A 19,381-nucleotide genomic window follows, 5' to 3' on the forward strand; every position below is an offset into this window, starting at 1 on the left:
ATTAAAAAAGTTAAATTTAAATTTTTATTAGAGAAATTATGTAGTAAGAACTTAAATTATGATTTAAACTAACGTAACGAACGGTCAGATTGTTTCTGATTCCACTTCATAATAGGGATAAGTAAACAACAGAAAGAGAATACTATTAACCCATTACGTTATCCATTACTTTCTATTGGATGGTATCTTCTGGTTTGAAGCTTGGGCAACCCTTTCTTTTTCCCCCCAACGACGTAGGAGCTAGATTAAAACTGTGTTAATACTGTCCAATCTGTAGACGACAGCCAATAATCGAATAAAGATAGCAGGTTTTTAAACACCTGCTTTCTTTGAAAAGAGTAGTATTAGGACGCCACTAATCACAGTGAGAAATCAATTGTCCTCCGTTTACAGCAGTTAATTGTGACACTAGTGCTTGTTTGCCACTCCTACAAACCCTGAATAAATGTAGCATAGCAAATATATCCAAGAGAAACTAAAGAGTCTTGCATAACAAATCACCTCTCAGTAATGCCATTATTAAGTCCGTACTGTGGTTGTAACTTGTACCTTTCTGTTTGAAAAGGCAGAAGAAAACTAATCAGAGCGGAAGGATTTCACATAACAACGAGAAGACTCAGAAGCAAACATCTCACTTTCAGAGTACATGAAGATTGATTCATAACTATTTCGCAAACCTTACAATTTAATCCTTACAGCCAGGGCAAAAAATCAGAGTTGAGCTCATTCATGACAAATTTCGTGGTTTGTTAAGAATCTCCCTGGAAGCTTTTTCTCCCAGAGGAAATCTCAAAAGAACATATAGTACCCTCTGCGCAAACTCTTAATATAGAACCAGAGGCACCTGCCTGAGAAGAACCAGCTGTTTTGAAACTTGGTTAACATCACATTGGCGAACCAAATACAGGAATTCCATGCATTTGAAACCATTCTGGCATGCGGAATCTATCACAAAGCACAGGCCTGACATCTTTTTGCTTGGAGAGATGTTTAAGGAGTGGAAGCAGGACTTCCAAAAGCTATGCAATCCACACGACAGAAGTAATCACAAACTATGAACGTTGCATTTCTTTTTAAGCAACCATTGGTCTTTTTGAAAAAAGTCAATATATTACCTGATCATCATATGGTTGTCCAGCGGAGAATGGAATACATGGTATACCATTTGAGGGTTGTAACAAGAAACTAAATGGATTGTTGTCGACGATTACAACTCGAGACAAATCCTTTGATAAATTAGACAGGTCCTTCACATGTTCTCGATATTCCCTGTCATTGACATCAATGTAATGTCAATAAAGTAGTAAATGAGCTGTGTGATTTTTAGCGGAATTCTCGCTCAAGTGATTGTTGAGTTTATGGAGATGTACCGAGTTTTTCACAAAGGTATTTGAATCAAGATTCAAAGTGCAGTTACTATAATGAGTCATACTTTTATGTTACTTTTACAAAATAAATAAATAAATATGGATACTTCGGGAAGAATATCATGGTTTATGAGTAATACTTACGTGCTAACTGTAGAAGGACGATAAAGACGAAGGCTGAATCGGTTCTCCGCATCTATCCTGTCAACAAGTGGTCTAGCATAGCCTGCACGGTATTTTTAGAGAATTAGTGAGAAAAGAAAAGATTTAAGAATAAAACGGAGAAAGGGAAAACGAAGCTTAATTGAAACTAGTATAACATTAAACCTTCAAGACCAGCAGTAAATAGGACGAGCACAGCAAATTCACCGATCTGTTTCAAAAACTCTTGCAAACCAGGTCGTTCAAACACAGTCACATAACTTATCTTTGGTTTACCATCACATTCCTTCATTAGATATAAGCACATTAATTATGTCGTAATGACAATCAGACCGAACATAAAAGTTACAGCGAGAAAGATAGACAGAGACCGACCTTGTCCGAAGACACACATTCTAACTCAAACCACTTCAACCCAGCTTCCGTAGCTTGAATTTTAACAATGGCAGGCAAGCTAGATGTCTCATAAGCACATACAAGTGTCTCATCCAAGTCAAGAACCACCTGTATCACCAAGTTGATTCATTAATTCATTGAGTCAGATATTCATATCATCCTGTCTCCATTCTAACCAATTGTGGAAAACTCAAATCCCTTCAGTAATTGGACGGAATCAATTACCCGGGCTTACTAAATAATTTCTTATAATGTAGAGGACTCCATCTATTATAAGAAACTAACAAACTATTTGCACAATGTAAAAAGTAGCCGACCCTTGCATTTAGTTAGGAAGTTATTTATTTTCTTAGAATAGATTTCAGTTTCTGTTTTCCTTATTTAGATTTTGTAGTTTCCGGTTTTTTTCCTGATTTGGTGAAATTCCTGATTTTCAGGGATTCTATTTCCCTTTCTCGGTGGACTGGTTTGTCAGCCATCCTAGCCTATATATTAGGTTGTATTTCGTTGTTTATGAATAAGAATAATCGGAATTATTCCATTAATTTCTTCATGGTATCAGAGCCTTGGGTTTCTGAACCCTAATCTTCTCCAAACATCTTTTTCCCTTGCCGTACTCTCACCATGACAAAATACGGCATGGCATCACAATCCTCTTCCTCGGAAATCACTTCTAGATCCGAGCCTAATTCTTCAGCCCCTATCATTCCCAATTCCTCCTCTCATCTTGTCACAAATCATAAACTTCATGGCCATAATTTTCTTCAATGGTCACAGTCCGTTTTTATGTACATCTGCGGCAGAGGGAAGGATGGACATCTCACAGGCGAAATCTCTGCTCTTGAAACAACATATCCGAAATACAGGGCCTGGAAAACTGATGATCACCTGGTTATGTCATGGCTAATAAATTCCATGACCACGGAGGTTGGAGAGAACTTTCTGCTCTACAGGACAGCCAAGGAAATATGGGAGGTTGCACGTGAAACGTATTCCAGCACTGAGAATTCCTCAGAGTTGTTTGAGATTGAGACCAGATTGTATGATCTACGACAGGGAGAATCGAGTGTTACTCAATATTTCATCTCATCTTGTCACAAATCATAAACTTCATGGCCATAATTTTCTTCAATGGTCACAGTCCGTTTTTATGTACATCTGCGGCAGAGGGAAGGATGGACATCTCACAGGCGAAATCTCTGCTCTTGAAACAACATATCCGAAATACAGGGCCTGGAAAACTGATGATCACCTGGTTATGTCATGGCTAATAAATTCCATGACCACGGAGGTTGGAGAGAACTTTCTGCTCTACAGGACAGCCAAGGAAATATGGGAGGTTGCACGTGAAACGTATTCCAGCACTGAGAATTCCTCAGAGTTGTTTGAGATTGAGACCAGATTGTATGATCTACGACAGGGAGAATCGAGTGTTACTCAATATTTCAACACTCTCACACGCTGTTGGCTGCAATTGGACATGTACGAGATTTATTCTTGGAAATGTCCTGATGACTCGGCCTTGCATAGGAAGATTGTTGAACAAAAAAGGACCATCAGATTTCTTCTTGGCCTCAATAAAGACCTAGACGAAGTCAGAGGGAGAATCATGGGGATTAAACCTCTCCCAACTATTCGGGAGGCTTTTGCAGAAGTACGTAGAGAGGAGAGCAGAAAGAAACTGATGATGACAGACAACCACACTACACCCACTTCCGAAGGGTCAGCCTTGTTCACTCACAATTCCTCTCAGAATAATAGGCTCAGGAAAGGACGTCCATGGTGCGACCATTGTAAGAAAACTTGGTCATGTGAAGGAGACATGCTGGAAAATACATGGAAAACCTGCAGATTGGAAGCCATCTAGTGAACGATTTGACAGGAAAAACCGTGCAAATGCTACTGCTACAACAGGAAATAATGCAGAAGTCAGTCCATTCACCAAGGAGCAACTTGAGGCACTGTAGAAAATGCTTGGTCATGTTTCCAGTTTCGGACAAGCACCACAAACATCACAATCCCCCGCCGAGCAACCTACCAGCCTTCTAGCACACCAAGGTATCCTATCCTCTATGCTCATATTGTCCAAAATACATCACCAAAACCGTGGAAAGTTGACTCGGGAGCCTCGGATCATATGACTTGAGACATTAACTGTTTTAGAAATTACAGTCCATGTACTAGTCACTCTGCAGTCAGAATAGCTGATGGTTCATTTTCACCAATGCCAGTAACCGGATCAGTCCAATTAACAAAGGATCTTCACCTTTACCCTGTCCTTTATGTCCCTAAATTAGATTGCAATTTACTTGCAATCAGCAAACTTACTCGTAACTTAAAATGTGTGACTAAATTCTATTCCAATTTTTGTGATTTTCAGGCAGTGGATTCGGGGAAGGTGATTGGCAATGCTGAGATGCGTTGTGGCCTATATTTGCTCAAAGAAAATAATCTCCTTGGTAGACAAGTTCACCCGTCAAGTTGTGTTTCTGAGTCTAGTTCAAATTCCGTCAATCTTGTTTCCAATTCTGTTTCAATTGAGAGTCAAGTCATGTTATGGCCTTGCCGCCTTGGTCATCCAAATTTTGGATACATTGAAAAGTTGTTTCCGCATTTGTTTATCAATAAAAATTCCAATTTTTACCAATGTGAAATTTGTCAGCTTGCAAAACATACTAGGCATGTATATTCTAGTTTACAATACAAGCCTTCACATCCATTTTCTGTAATTCACAGTGATATTTAGGAACCCTCACGAGTAAAAAATATAAATGGGGCTCGATGGTTTATGTCATTCATAGATGTTCATACGAGAACAACTTGGACATTCCTTATGAAAGAAAAATCCGAAACAGCCACCATCTTTCAATCCTTTCATTCCATGATCTCTACTCAATTTCAAAGCAACATTCAAGTTCTTAAAACAGATAATGCCAGGGAGTATTTCAATTCCATTCTTGGTCCTTATCTTTCCAAGCATGGTATTGTTCATATAAGCTCTTGTGTTGATACTCCTCAACAAACTGAGGTTGCTGAAAGGAAGAATAGACATTTACTTGAGGTGGCCCGTGCCATTATGTTCTCTAATCATGTGCCTAAACACTTTTGGGGGGAAGCCATACTCATAGCAACATATCCATCAATAGGATGCCTAGTCGAGTCCTAAAATTCCAAACTCCTCATCATGTTCTCAAGAAAACCTATCCACATATCCACTCCTTTTCTTCCGACTTACCATTGAAGGTTTTTGGTTGTTCTTCCTTCGTTCACATCCATCATAACACCGGACCAAACTTGATCCCAGGTCTCTCAAATGTACCTTCCTCAGTTACTCCTCTAATAAAAAAGGATACAAGTGTTACTCACCAATCACTAGGAAAGTATACAACTCCACGGATGTCACCTTTTTTGAGAATCAACCTTACTATCCCAAATCCGAAATTCAGGGGGAGAACTCGAGGGAATATCAGATTTGGGATCTTCTCCAAGACACTCAGGCTATTTTTCCTTCAACAACCCCGAACACTTCCACTCAACCGACCCTACTTGAAGAACCAAACTCTGCCACTGAAATAGCTCCAACTGTTCCAGCCCCAATTGTTCCTACTCCACCTCAACTTGACACTAATAATCATGAACTTCGTGTCTATACCAGAAGGAGACGACCAACCGAGCATATAGAGGACACCATGCAGACCTGTGACTGTCAAGAACCAGAACCAAGTCCTCCTGCATCCGATAATCACAATGGTATGAATTTCGTAACTCATGACTCTATTGTGCCAGTGGTTGATGACTCTGATCAGCCAATTGCCCACAGGAAAGGTGTTCCATGGTGCACTGGTCATCCAATCGAAAGATATGTAGCTTATGGGAAGTTGCTACCACCTTACAGGGCTTTTGTGCCCAACCTTGATAGTGTGCAGATTCCCAACGCTATCCAAGAGGCTCTAAAGGTTCCAACATGGAAACAAGCAGTTGAGGAAGAAATTCGGGCTCTAGAAAGGAATGACACATGGATCCTTACAGAATTACCTCATGGAAAAAATCCTGTAGGCTGCAAGTGGATATTCACGGTTAAGTACAAAGCAGATGGAAGAGTCGAAAGATTCAAAGCGAGACTTGTAGCAAAGGGCTTCACGCAGTCATATGGGATAGACTACCAGGAAACTTTCGCACCCGTTGCCAAGCTCATTACGGTTCAAGTTCTACTCTCTCTTGCAGTGAATCAAGATTGGCCTCTATACCAACTTGATGTTAAAAATGCCTTCTTGAATGGGGACCTTGAAGAAGAAGTCTACATGACTATAGCTCCGGGCTTGGAAAATAATTCAAACAGCAGGTTTGTTTGTAAGTTGAAGAAATCCTTATATGGCTTGAAACAATCTCCTCGTGCTTGGTTTGACAGGTTTGCCATAACTATGATTACAAATGGATACCATCAGTGTCAAGCTGATCATACATTGTTTGTTAAATCCAATTCTGGAGGCAAGATAGCTATTCTCATAGTATATGTAGACGATATCATTTTGACAGGTGATGACTCAGAGGAAATTATTAGGTTGAGACGAGGGACACAATTAAGATGTTTAGTGACAGTCAGGCAGCTATTAGCATCGCTAAAAATCCCGTGCATCATGACAAAACAAAACACATTGAGATTGATCGACACTTCATCTCAGAGAAGGTCAACAATGGGATTGTGCAGCTAAGCTATGTTTCAACAAGACTTCAGATTGCTGATATTCTCACTAAGGCACTTCCAAGGGTCAGCTTCGATGAATTGAACTCCAAGCTTGATTTGTATAATATATACAACCCAGCTGAGATCAAGAATCTCAGGACTCTCAGATATTTTCTGGGAATGGAGGTGGCTCGGTCGAAGGAGGGAATTGTAATATCCCAAAGAAAGTACATCTTAGACTTGTTAAGTGAAACTGGCTTTCTTGGGTGTAACCTGCTGACACACCCATGGATCCCAACAAAAAGCCAAACAGAAATGAAGAAAGTAATCCAGTTGACAAGGGAAGATATTAGAGACTTGTGGGCAAACTAATCTACCTATCACACACAAGACCTGATATTGCCTACTCGGTCAGTGTAGTGAGCCAACACATGAATAACCCGAGTGAGGATCATTTAGAAGCAGTGAACAGAATTTTGAGATATTTAAAGATGACTCCTGGACATGGTTTGCTCTTCCAAAAATTAGAAAAACGTGAGGTTGAGATATACACAGATGCTAGCTGGGCAGGAGAATTAACTGATAGAAGGTCAATGACTGGTTACTGTTCATACGTCTGGGGAAATCTCGTCACGTGGAGAAGTAAGAAACAAGTTGTTGTCTCTCCGAGTAGTGCAGAATCAGAATATCGTGCTCTTGCACTAGGAATATGTGAATGAATGTGGCTTCAAAGGCTATTAAGGGAGCTTAAGGTTGAGACGAGGGGCGCAGTCAAGATGTTTAGTGACAGTCAGGCAGCTATTAGCATCGCTAAAAATCCCGTGCATCATGACAAAACAAAACACATTGAGATTGATCGACACTTCATCTCAGAGAAGGTCAACAATGGGATTGTGCAGCTAAGCTATGTTTCAACAAGACTTCAGATTGCTGATATTCTCACTAAGGCACTTCCAAGGGTCAGCTTCGATGAATTGAACTCCAAGCTTGGTTTGTATAATATATACAACCCAGCTTGAGGGGGAGTGTAGAAAGTAGCCGACCCTTGCATTTAGTTAGGAAGTTATTTATTTTCTTAGAATAGATTTCAGTTTCTGTTTTCCTCATTTAGATTTTGTAGTTTCTGGTTTTTTTTCCTGATTTGGTGAAATTCCTAATTTTCAGGGATTCTATTTCCCTTTTTCGGTGGACTGGTTTGTCAGCCACCCTAGCCTATATATTAGGTTGTATTTCGTTGTTTATGAATAAGAATAATCGGAATTATTCCATTAATTTCTTCGCACAATGAGGACACGAAGGTCAATGACTGGTTACTGTTCATACGTCTGGGGAAATCTCGTCACGTGGAGAAGTAAGAAACAAGTTGTTGTCTCTCCGAGTAGTGCAGAATCAGAATATCGTGCTCTTGCACTAGGAATATGTGAATGAATGTGGCTTCAAAGGCTATTAAGGGAGCTCAAGGTTGAGACGAGGGACACAATTAAGATGTTTAGTGACAGTCAGGCAGCTATTAGCATCGCTAAAAATCCCGTGCATCATGACAAAACAAAACACATTGAGATTGATCGACACTTCATCTCAGAGAAGGTCAACAATGGGATTGTGCAGCTAAGCTATGTTTCAACAAGACTTCAGATTGCTGATATTCTCACTAAGGCACTTCCAAGGGTCAGCTTCGATGAATTGAACTCCAAGCTTGGTTTGTATAATATATACAACCCAGCTTGAGGGGGAGTGTAGAAAGTAGCCGACCCTTGCATTTAGTTAGGAAGTTATTTATTTTCTTAGAATAGATTTCAGTTTCTGTTTTCCTCATTTAGATTTTGTAGTTTCTGGTTTTTTTTCCTGATTTGGTGAAATTCCTAATTTTCAGGGATTCTATTTCCCTTTTTCGGTGGACTGGTTTGTCAGCCACCCTAGCCTATATATTAGGTTGTATTTCGTTGTTTATGAATAAGAATAATCGGAATTATTCCATTAATTTCTTCGCACAATGAGGACACCGATAAAAGAATTGGGAAATAACAAGAGAAACAAAATTAAACAAACAGGAAAAGAAACAAAACAGGAAAGTTTTCAGAATACTAAAGTTGATTTCTTGACTTTGGCTGAATCTTCAATACCAATAGTTTTTTGCACTGAACTTGTATATGTCGGTGTTCGATAACTTGGACTCCAAACTTTCAAGGACCCTGAATTTAAAAAATTATTGCAATTGCAGTTCAATAGGTAATTGATATCAATTAATACGCATAGAACACCCTTCGATTTTCACACAAATGCTCCTGAATTTTTCTTGTTTTCAAATTGGACCAAAAACTATTAAATTTTGACATTTGGGACCCTAACTATTATCCATTAATTTACATCCGTTATATTCCATAGCCAAGAATCGTCAAATTCAGGATCCGAAAAGTAGAAATGCAATGCACAAGAAGCTCCCACAGTTTTAGCATAGTAAACCAGACTTCATATTCCCTTTATCTACACAAGTCCTTGTCCAAATTCTTCCTTTAGAACTTGACAGGATGATGCTGATGAACTTCTTTTTTTGTTTTTTTTGGACAAATGAATTTTGACGATGCTGATAAAACTGGCTATTAATCTCAACACTTAAAAAGTCCACAATTAATAAATAAAAAATTGAAAATGTGCAATTAGGCATCATTTAATTCATAAAGAATCAAGAAAATTCTTATCACAGTATTTTCATCATCACCAATAAGAATCTGATTCACCAATAAGAGTCAGATTACTGCATTGCAATTGCATAAAAGACCGAAACAGTTCTAACAGTAATTTCGACAATTCCTAAACGGTTCAAAAGAGCAACGAAAATCATTTCAACTAATTTTTATTTTTTTCAACAAGATCAACAAAGATGCACATACCGTGAGCTTCTCACCAGGATCACTGTCGCCGGCGACTCCATCTTCGACGGAAGAGTCGGAATCATTGAGAGAGAGCTCGGAGGCGGACACAGGCTTAAACGAACAAGAAGAAGAAGAAGAAGAAGAAAGAAGGCGATGATTTTGATGGGTAAGACCAAGGAAGGAAAGGAGGTGAGGGAGACAAGAGGGAGTGCCTCTGAGGATCTGAAGAAGAATCTCGAAGAAGAAGCCGAACCAGTTCGCCACCGCCCGCCATAGCTGCTGCACTGAGCTCCGCGGCGCGTACACATCAGACGCCGCCTGCTCGGCCATTAAGAGGCTCACACGCTCACTTCGATGCGTGCTTTGTTGGCAGAAGAAAAAGGAACAACGCTCAGAACTTTCTTTCTTGTTTTTTGTTTTTTCTTTCTTTCTTTCTTTTTTCTTTTTTTTTTTTTTAGAAAAGGTTGAAGTGAATTAATTATATTATGTTATTCGTTTCTTTTCTGTGCAGACAAGGTGGGGAATATTTTGAATAATTTTTTTTTTTTTTCTTTCTTAAAGCACAATCTGCTGCGAAATAATAATTAGCGTGGATTTGAAGCCAAGTCCCCCGAAGCCCTCAAATATAGCAAATAAGAATAACTTTTGAATATTTTTATAAATAGTGAATTGTTAAAAATTTTAAAATAATTATTAATTTTATACTATTTGTGAATATATCATTATAATAATTACAATATATTTTTTTGTTTCTAAAATATTTTTAAAAAAATGTTATATTTCAACTCCACTCTTAGAAAAATGTGGCCCTCTGTGTGTATAAACAATTTATTAGATCTTGTTTTGTTTTGATTGAGATTAATACAATAGAATTAAGGATTAAAATTTTCCAAAATTCCCATAACAAAATGAAAAGAATAGGATTAAGCATTGAAATATCTATCTTCATATTGTTAAGGTTTTGATATACAATCATGACGATGAATATTTCGAAACAATATGGATTTTTATTAAATACTGGATTATACACAACTTTCTAAAATGCTAAAGTAAATAATTAGTAGTACTTATATATTGATTTAATAATTAACCTAAGGATGGAGATTTTTATTTACCAATAGATAATGAACACAAAACTATCCATAGATATATTATGGATGTTTTATGGGACAATATTTTTAGCACTTATAATTTTGATAGTAGTTTACATAATCATTCCTCAAAAATTACAAATTAATAATTTTTAGGATGTTCGAAAGATTATTAAGTTCTGATTTTGGTCTAAACAGTTAATTTGTTAAAATAGTTTTAAAGGTAATTTTAATATCTTCATATTAGTAAAATATTAAGGAAAAATACCCAAAACACTCCCGTGTTTATTAAAACATTACTTTTACACTCCCGTGTTTATTAAAACATTACTTTTACTTCTCTTATAATGTAAATGTCTAAAACACCGCCTATATTTATAAAAGCATGCCCAAAATACTCCTTGGAACAGTTAAATTTTTAAACATGCCATTATTACCCCTCCCAAATTATATTAAATATTATATTAAATATGATTTAACTAAAAATTTAAATAAAAAATTAAAAAAATGCTCAAATAAATATTGCAATAAAAAAAATACTTCAATTATTTTGAGAGTTTTTCATTTTTCAAAAATTGATTTTGTTTAACATTTTGATTTAATAATGTTTTAAACTGTATTTAATAAAGATTAGGACAAGTAATCTTGATATTTTAAAAATATTAATTTTTTAATGGGGTATTTTGAGTCTGTTTTTATAAATATGGGATGTTTCTAGTATTTGCATAATAAGAGAGAGGAAAGTAGTATTTTAACAAAAACACAAAAAAGTGAGGAGAAAAAAAATGTATAATAGAAAGAAAAAAATGTATTATAGAAAGAAAAAAAGAGAAGGAAGAAAGAAGTGAGGGGAAAAAAAAGAGAAAACAAAAAAAAATATTAATTAATGTAATTTTCTTTTTGTTTTGTTTTGAGTTAATGTAGAAAAAAACTTGTGAAATGGCCGTCCATAAAATCTCTTTTATAGAAGGGTAATAGATAGATTTCTTTTTGTTCATCCAAAATAGATAATTAGGAACAAGCCAACAACATCAGTGGAGCATTTTTCTTTTTAAATACTAGTTGACTCGATGGGTGATGTACGTGAAGAGTAATCCATAAGTTTTAGGGTCCGTTTGGTATAAGGATTGAAATCAGGGTGATTTGAGTCATTTGATTCAGATCAATGATTCATGATTTGAATCATGATTCATAGTGATTAGAACCTTCGTTTGAATGTGTATATGCATGATTATGATTCTAACCTGAAATGTGATTCGAACCAGTGTTTGGTTGCCTTGTTTTCTGAATTTGAATCATGACCAAAATAAATGTAATTTAAAAAAATTATATAATAAATATAATTCGTTACATGTAATTTAAAAAAATATAATTCGTTATATAATAAAAAAAATGAAGTACTTAAAAAAATTATACAAATAATTTTAACTCAAAATTATAACAAGTTAATTACGAAATAAATAGAAAAAATGTGAATGAAATTATATAACAAGCCAAGCATATATCAAACTTGTCTCCCACGACTTTCCTGGTATTCCACCCACATTTCATTCGCAAGGCGATCCCTAAAACGACTCATCTCTGTATGACTAACACTACCTCTTGTAACAACTGACCCTTCTGTATCACCTGCACTATTAAAAAATTAATCTAATGATAAAAAAAAATTACTAGCATTAATAATTCTTACTTGAAGAGTTATCATCACTTTTAAAGTATGATTAATTTCATAAATATCTCTTGAAGTATGTATTTTATTTTAAATTGTCATTTTTTAAAACAGTTTAAAATATCCTCTAATATATAAAAAAATGAACCAAAATATCTCCTCAATCTATTTATGTCTATAATCCTAACGATGTGGCATTGATTTTAAATTAATAAAAGGTATAAATTATAATTAAATTAGTAAAAATGATTATTTTATTAAAAAAAAGAAGTAATAAATTGAAAATAAAAATACGACTTCAAAAAATTAAAAATTAAATAAATCAACAAATTTTTAAATGAAAAATGCAAAAGAACAAAAAAGAAAAAGAAAAAAAAGAGAGACACGTCTTCTTCACCTTTCTCAAAGTACAGCCAAACTCTATAATCGGACACCGGAACAATAAAAACAATAGATCAAATCTTCAGATAAAAACAAACAACAAATCTAATCTCATTCAACATCTCAAAATTTAGAAAAATGCCCAATTTTTTTTTAAAAAAATGAAAAACCAGATCTGTACTTTGAGATATGTAAAAGAGAGCAAAAAACACACAAAAAAAAACAAGATCTCAGGCCGAGCAACCCAGGAAACGCCGTCCCAAAAAGGCCGTCAGCCCCACCCTCCTGTTTGAAGAAGCAGAAATAAGAGAAGGCGCAGAGATTCTCTACCAAGACACGACCGAAGGCTGAGCTCTCTGCGCAATAACGTGGAGTTAGGTTGGGGGTTGGTCACGAGGAATTACTCCAGTGAGCACAGTACTGTTACTGTGCAAAGATTCGAGTCTTGGGCTGAATTAAGGGAGGGCCTGATTTTGAATCATGATCTAAAAATTGATCCGTGATTCAAGTTGTGGTCTCAGTCCAATATGACACCAAACAGGAATTTGAGCTCATGACTCTAATCTTTAGACCTGAATCTCCCAACCAAACGGGGCCTTAATCACCGTATCATTATTAAGAGCATATAAAATATGAATACAAAAACCCAAAAAGAAAAAAGTGAAAAAATAGAGTTTTAGGCAAGAAGCAAAAAAGGGGACCAAAATGAAAAAAACTAAAGTTTCATGGCAAAAATAAATGTTGCTTTAATTTGCAAGTGAACAAAATCGAATAAGTAATATAATGATGAGTAAAAGTATCGTCCCACAGAGATAGTAAATTTACTAAGCACCAAAATTAGATAATTTTTACTTTATTTGAGGAAACGAAAGATGTATTTTTTTGATTGATTTTGATTAAAATGACAAAATTTAAAATATCGATATAATAAAAAAAATAAGAAGCTATGCAGAAATAATAGAGTTTATATTTAAAGGATCAAACGATAATTAAAGAAATGTCATGAATAATGATTTCACTAATATTAATCGGATTTAATTTATTTAAACATTATCATGATTTTGAGATCATATTAAGTTAATGGTTGAATCCTCTTTTGTGTCATGTACTCTTTCTCAAGTTATACACAAAACATACATTTTCATAAAAATCCACAATATCTCTACGTGGATTAAATTCTAAAAAATATTTATTAAGTTCAATGGATTCACAAATTATCACATAAAAACATATAGTTATATCTCTATACTATCCCAGATTTTACGGTATTTATTTTGGAGCTATGTCACAAAAATCTCCCATCGGTTTCATTTTAATCCTTAGTTCATTCAAAAAGTTGATCATAAATTTTAAAAGCATTAAGTGCATAAATAAATACATCAACCTAAATATGACAATCATAATAACATTTTTAATAAACTAAATCCTCATAATATGGCTATGTCATTATCTCGACAAAATTAAACTTAGAACATAATTATAATTGAACTAACACAATAAAATAATTCAAACAACATTTTCATAATGATAAAACACTACAAAAATAAAAGTAGAGTTTTAATATAAATACTTGTTAGCAGATATGGTTAGATTATCCGGGTTTTTAGGGTTGTTATGCTGGTGTATTTGTTAGCTTTTTTATCTCCTTATTTTTAGGAAGTTAGGTGGTTAGTTATACTCATTCTCCTAGGCTATATAAAGAATAGTTTTCCTGTAAAGTAAACAAGTTTTTTACTGATTAATATAGCAATGTACAGATCATTTTTCTCCTCCATTTAGCTTTTATGGTATCAGAGCGTTAAAGGCTACGTGTGAGTTGAGAAAAACTAAACAATGAGCGAAGGGGGTAGAACTGAGGTTACCTCGGGTACCTCACAAACTGTCTCCACAATCATTCCCACTGCTGTCATTGAAAACTCACCTATGTCTATGCAAATCACAACTCACAAACTGAATGGGAAGAATTTTCTCCAATGGTCCCGATCAGCACAAATGGTGATTAGAGGCAAAGGCAAAATTGGGTATTTGGATGGAACAATTCCCAAACCAAACCCCACGGATCCGACATACTCCACTTGGGACACTCAAAACTCGATGGTTATGGCTTGGCTAATCCATTCCATGGAAGACAACATTGGTGACACATTTCTGTTTTATCCCATAGCAAAGGAGATATGGGATGCTGTGACTTTAGCCTATTCTGACCTCGAGAATGCATCTCAGTTGTTTGAACTTCGTAACAAAGCCAGAAACCTCAAACAAAGAGATCTTGAAGTGACTCAATACTTCAATTCCTTGAAGAAATTGTGGCAAGAACTTGATTTGTTTAATACCTGTCAATGGAGGGATCCTGAAGATGCTATTCTATTTAAGAAAATGCAGGACAAAGATCGTGTTTATGATTTTTTGGCCAGTCTTAATAAAGAACTTGATGAAGTGAGAGGCCATGTTCTTGGAATGCGACCATTGCATCCATTGATGAAGTTTTTTTCTGAAGTTCGGCGTGAAGAATATCACTGGAGAGTAATGCTCGGAGAAACGGTGATCATGACCATTAAAACCTCAATGTTAGTTGCACAGACACCAAATAAATGAGGAAATATTCACTCATCCACCAAAAATGGGCAGGCTTGGTGCGATCATTGTTAAAAGTCTTACCACACCAAGGAAACTTGCTGGGAGATTCATGGTAAACCAGCCAACTGGGTTCCTAATCGACTCAAGAATTGAGATAGTAGAGGACTTCAAGCCATATATGGCTCAGAACCGGAAGAGCAAAACAGGGGAAGTCTCACCCTCTCCAAGGCTCAGATGGAGCAGCTTTGCGACTTGTTCTCTAGAAAGCAACAGTCAAGTATCTCTCTTATGGCAAAGACGAATGAATGCTTTGGGGGCATGACAGAGAAAGGTGAGCCATGGGTTATAGACTCGGGGGCCACTGACCATATGACAAGCTGTCAAAGACTTTTTCAGTCATACACCCCGAGTCTAGGAAATCATAAAGTCAAGGTTGCTGATGGCTCTTATTCCATGGTTGCGGGAGTGGGATCCATAAAAATAAATTCCACAATCACCCTTAACTCTGTTTTACATCCGAGTCTATCATGCAATCTTATTTCTATTAGTAAGATTACTAAAGAACTAAATTGTGTGGTTAATTTTTCGTCTTCCATGTGTGTTTTTCAGGACTTGATTACGGGGAGGAAGATTGGCAGTGCTAAGGAGGTTAAGGGTCTTTACTACTTTGAGCACAATCTATCTGTGAGTTGTCATGCTTATACTACTTTGGATCACTCTGCCGTTTCTAGGAAAGAACAAATTTTTCTTCTTCATCGTAGGCTAGGACATCCAAGTTTCTTGTACTTGAAATATTTGTTTCCTTCCTTGTTTCAGAATAAAAAAGTATTTGTTTCAATGTGAAATTTGCCAATTAGCAAAACATAAACGTGCCTTCTTGCCATCTCAACCCTATCGTGCTTCAAAGCCTTTTACTTTAATTCATAGTGATATTTGGGGTCCTTCACGTGTTAAGAGTGTCACTAATCACAAATGGTTTATTACTTTTATCGACGATCATATGCGTGTGTGTTAGGTGTATCTATTGAAAGACAAATCTGATGTGGAGCAAATTTTTAAAAATTTTTATTCCATGATTCAAACTCAGTTTAATGAAAGAATTAAGATGCTTCGGACTGATAATGGTACCGAATATTTTAACTTAATTCTTGGTAATTTTTTATTGGAACATGGAATTATTCATCAAAGCTCTTGTGTCGATATACCTAAACAAAACAGGATCGCTGAACGAAAGAATTGCCATTTGTTAGAGGTGGCTAGGTTTCTGTTATTTACAACATGTGTTCCAAAAAGGTTCTAGGGAGATGCTATTCTTATTGCATGTTATCTCATTAATCATTTGCCAACTAGGGTTCTAGAATACCAAACACCATTAGATTTTCTTCAAAAATCTTTTCCTACTGCTAGGTCGTTTTCAAGCTTAGAGCCCAAGATATTTGGCTGTACAGCTTTTGTCCACATTCTTAATCAGAAACGTACAAAACTTGATCCAAGGGCACATAAATGTCTCTTCCTTGGATATTCTGCCACCCAAAAAGGCTATCGGTGTTACTCATTTGAAAAAAAAGAAGATATTTCACATCGACATATGTCACTTTTTTTGAAACCCAGCTGTTCTTTCAGGAGAATTCTCTTCAGGGGGAGAATTTAAGTGAAGAGAATTTTTTGGATATTGTTTCACAAAATCCGGGGACACATGACAGCTCAGACTCGTGTGGGAATCCAACTTTTGACCTCTTGGAATATTTATGGAATCCTCCATCTCAGCCTTTTCTCCATTCAAATGCAAATCCCCTGCTCCAACCCACCGTAGACCCTACTTAGCCATAAATTCAAATTCCCAACCACCCGTGGACCCTACTCCAGCTAAAAATCAGTAAATAAACCCAACTCCCATTCAAAATCCCAATTCCTCAAATCCAGCCGAAGCCCCATTCCAAAGTCAGCCGCAAATCTGGACCTCAATAGAAAATCTAGATGCTCAGGAAAATCAAAATAGTCGGCCAATATTTCAGAAAGAAAAACGGGCAGACCAGAAACAGAGTGGTCTACAACCGTTTAACTTGACTTACTCATGGAGAAAGGGGATAAAAAATCCTGGACTTTCTCACTGCCAAGACTCTATCTCCGAATCAGGCTCAGAAAAAATTAACCATGATCTTGACATCCCTATGGCTATGAGGAAGGGAACAAGAGCGTGCACAAACCACCCAATCTCAAATTTTGTGGAGTATGATCATTTGTCAACTTCACTTAAGGCTCTCGTTGCTAATCTGTCTGAGGGTGAAATTCCAAAAACTGTTGAAGAGGCAATGGGAAAGGAGGAATGGAGGAAGGCTATTATGGAAGAAGTTCAAGCCTTGGAAAAGAATCGCATATGGGAGATTGTGGACATGCCAAAAGATAAAGTACATGTTGGTTGTAAATGGGTCTTTACAATCAAGTATAAAGCTGATAGATCGATCGAACGACATAAAGCGAGGTTAGTAGCCAAAGGATACACTCAAACATACGGTATTGCTTACCAAGAGACATTTGCTCCTGTGGCAAAAATCAATACCGTACGTGTTTTGCTCTCTTTGGCAGATAACTTGGACTGGCCACTTCATCAACTCGATGTTAAAAATGCGTTTCTGAATGGTGAACTACAAGAAGAAGTGTTCATTGAACTACCACCTGGGTTTGAGGGAGACAACAAGAGAGGAAAGGTATGCAGACTTAAGAAATCATTGTATGGTTTGAAACAGTCGCCTAAAGCATGGTTTGATCGCTTCACTAAGACAATCCAGAAACAATGTTTCTTTGAAGCTCAAGCAGATCACACGCTATTTTATAAACATAGAGGTAAGAAAGTCACAATCCTCATTGTTTATGTTGATGATATTGTTCTTACTGGTAATGACGAAGAAGAGATTATGAGGCTAAAGAAAGGGATGTCCTCATAATTTGAGATGAAAGATCTCGGGACTTTGAGGTATTTTTTGGGCATGGAAATTGCCAGAAATAAATCTGGAATCTCAGTTTCCCAAAGGAAATATGTACTCGACTTATTGAACGAGACGGGAATACTAGGATGTAAGCCGGTAGATACTCCAATGGATCCTAGTAGGAAACTAGGAATAGAAGTTTCAAGTAGCCCTGTGGACAGGGGGAGATTTCAGAGGTTAGTTGGTAGATTAATTTACCTTTCTCATACTCGACCGGACATCAGATTTACTGTGAGCTGCATTAGTCAATTTATGGATGCTCCTACCGAGGAACACATGGAAGCAATATTTAGGATCCTAAGGTATCTAAAAGGTACTTCAGGAAGAGGATTATTCTTCAAGAAAAGTGAATCAAGAAGCATTGAGGCCTACACGGATGCAGATTGAGCTGGTTCCATAAGTGATAGACAATCTACATTAGGCTACTGCTCTCTAGTATGGGGAAATCTAGTGACTTGGAGAAGTAAGAAGCAACCAGTCGTGGCTCGAAGTAGTGCTGAAGCAGAACTACGCTCACTTGCACATGGTGTATGCGAGCTCTTATGGCTAAGGAAGTTACTGAGAGAACTAGAGATGGAAGTACAAGTTCCTTTGAAACTTTACTGTGATAATAAGACCGCAATCAACATCTCTCATAACCCAGTTCATCATGACAAAACCAAACACGTTGAGGTGGATCGACACTTCATTAAGGAAAGATTGAAAATGAGACAATATGTGTCACATATGTTCCAACATCGGAGCAAGCAGCTGATCTTCTAACCAAAGGTCTTGGAAGACCATTGTTCGAAAAGGTAGTGGACAAGCTCGGGATGTACAATCTATACTGCCGAGCTTAAGGGGGAGTGTTAGCAGATATGGTTAGATTATCCGGGTTTTTAGGATTGTTATGCTGGTGTATTTGTTATCTTTTTTATCTCCTTGTTTTTAGGAAGTTAGGTGGTTAGTTATACTCATTCTCCTAGGCTATATAAAGAATAGTTTTCCTGTAAAGTAAACAAGTTTTTGACTGATTAATATAGCAGTGTACAGATCATTTTTCTCCTCCATTTAGCTTTTAATACTGGTGGCGAATATAATTTTTGATCTACGTCGAAAATCTCTTAACAGCATCTGAAAATTCTCCTTCACAAATTAAACTAAAAACTTAAAAACTAGAAATTGAAAACTGAAACAAAAAATATATATATATAT

At 36.4% G+C, this 19,381-nt stretch overlaps 1 protein-coding gene across 2 annotated transcripts; it reads right to left on the reverse strand.

Moving 5' to 3' along the window:
• Positions 1–438: 438 nt before the first annotated feature.
• On the reverse strand, positions 439–9,909 carry LOC21391622 (carboxy-terminal domain RNA polymerase II polypeptide A small phosphatase 1). 2 transcript variants are annotated; one of them, XR_002902109.1, is made up of 7 exons: positions 9,501–9,909; positions 1,905–2,033; positions 1,695–1,815; positions 1,512–1,593; positions 1,116–1,269; positions 683–1,019; positions 439–553 (listed from the first exon to the last, which is right to left on the reverse strand). XR_002902109.1 is itself a non-coding variant. In XM_024164838.1 (6 exons), exons 1-6 carry the CDS (start codon positions 9,810–9,812, stop codon positions 885–887), a joined length of 933 nt encoding a protein of 310 aa, XP_024020606.1. In that variant the 5' UTR covers positions 9,813–9,909; the 3' UTR covers positions 439–884. The 2 variants fall into 2 exon arrangements, 1 of the variants encoding a protein (XP_024020606.1); XM_024164838.1 differs by having other exon boundaries at positions 439–1,019.
• Between the last annotated feature and the right edge of the window lie 9,472 nt (positions 9,910–19,381).

The sequence above is a fragment of the Morus notabilis genome, unplaced genomic scaffold (genome assembly GCF_000414095.1).
Source record: "Morus notabilis unplaced genomic scaffold, ASM41409v2 Scaffold1499, whole genome shotgun sequence".
NCBI lineage: Eukaryota > Viridiplantae > Streptophyta > Magnoliopsida > Rosales > Moraceae > Morus > Morus notabilis.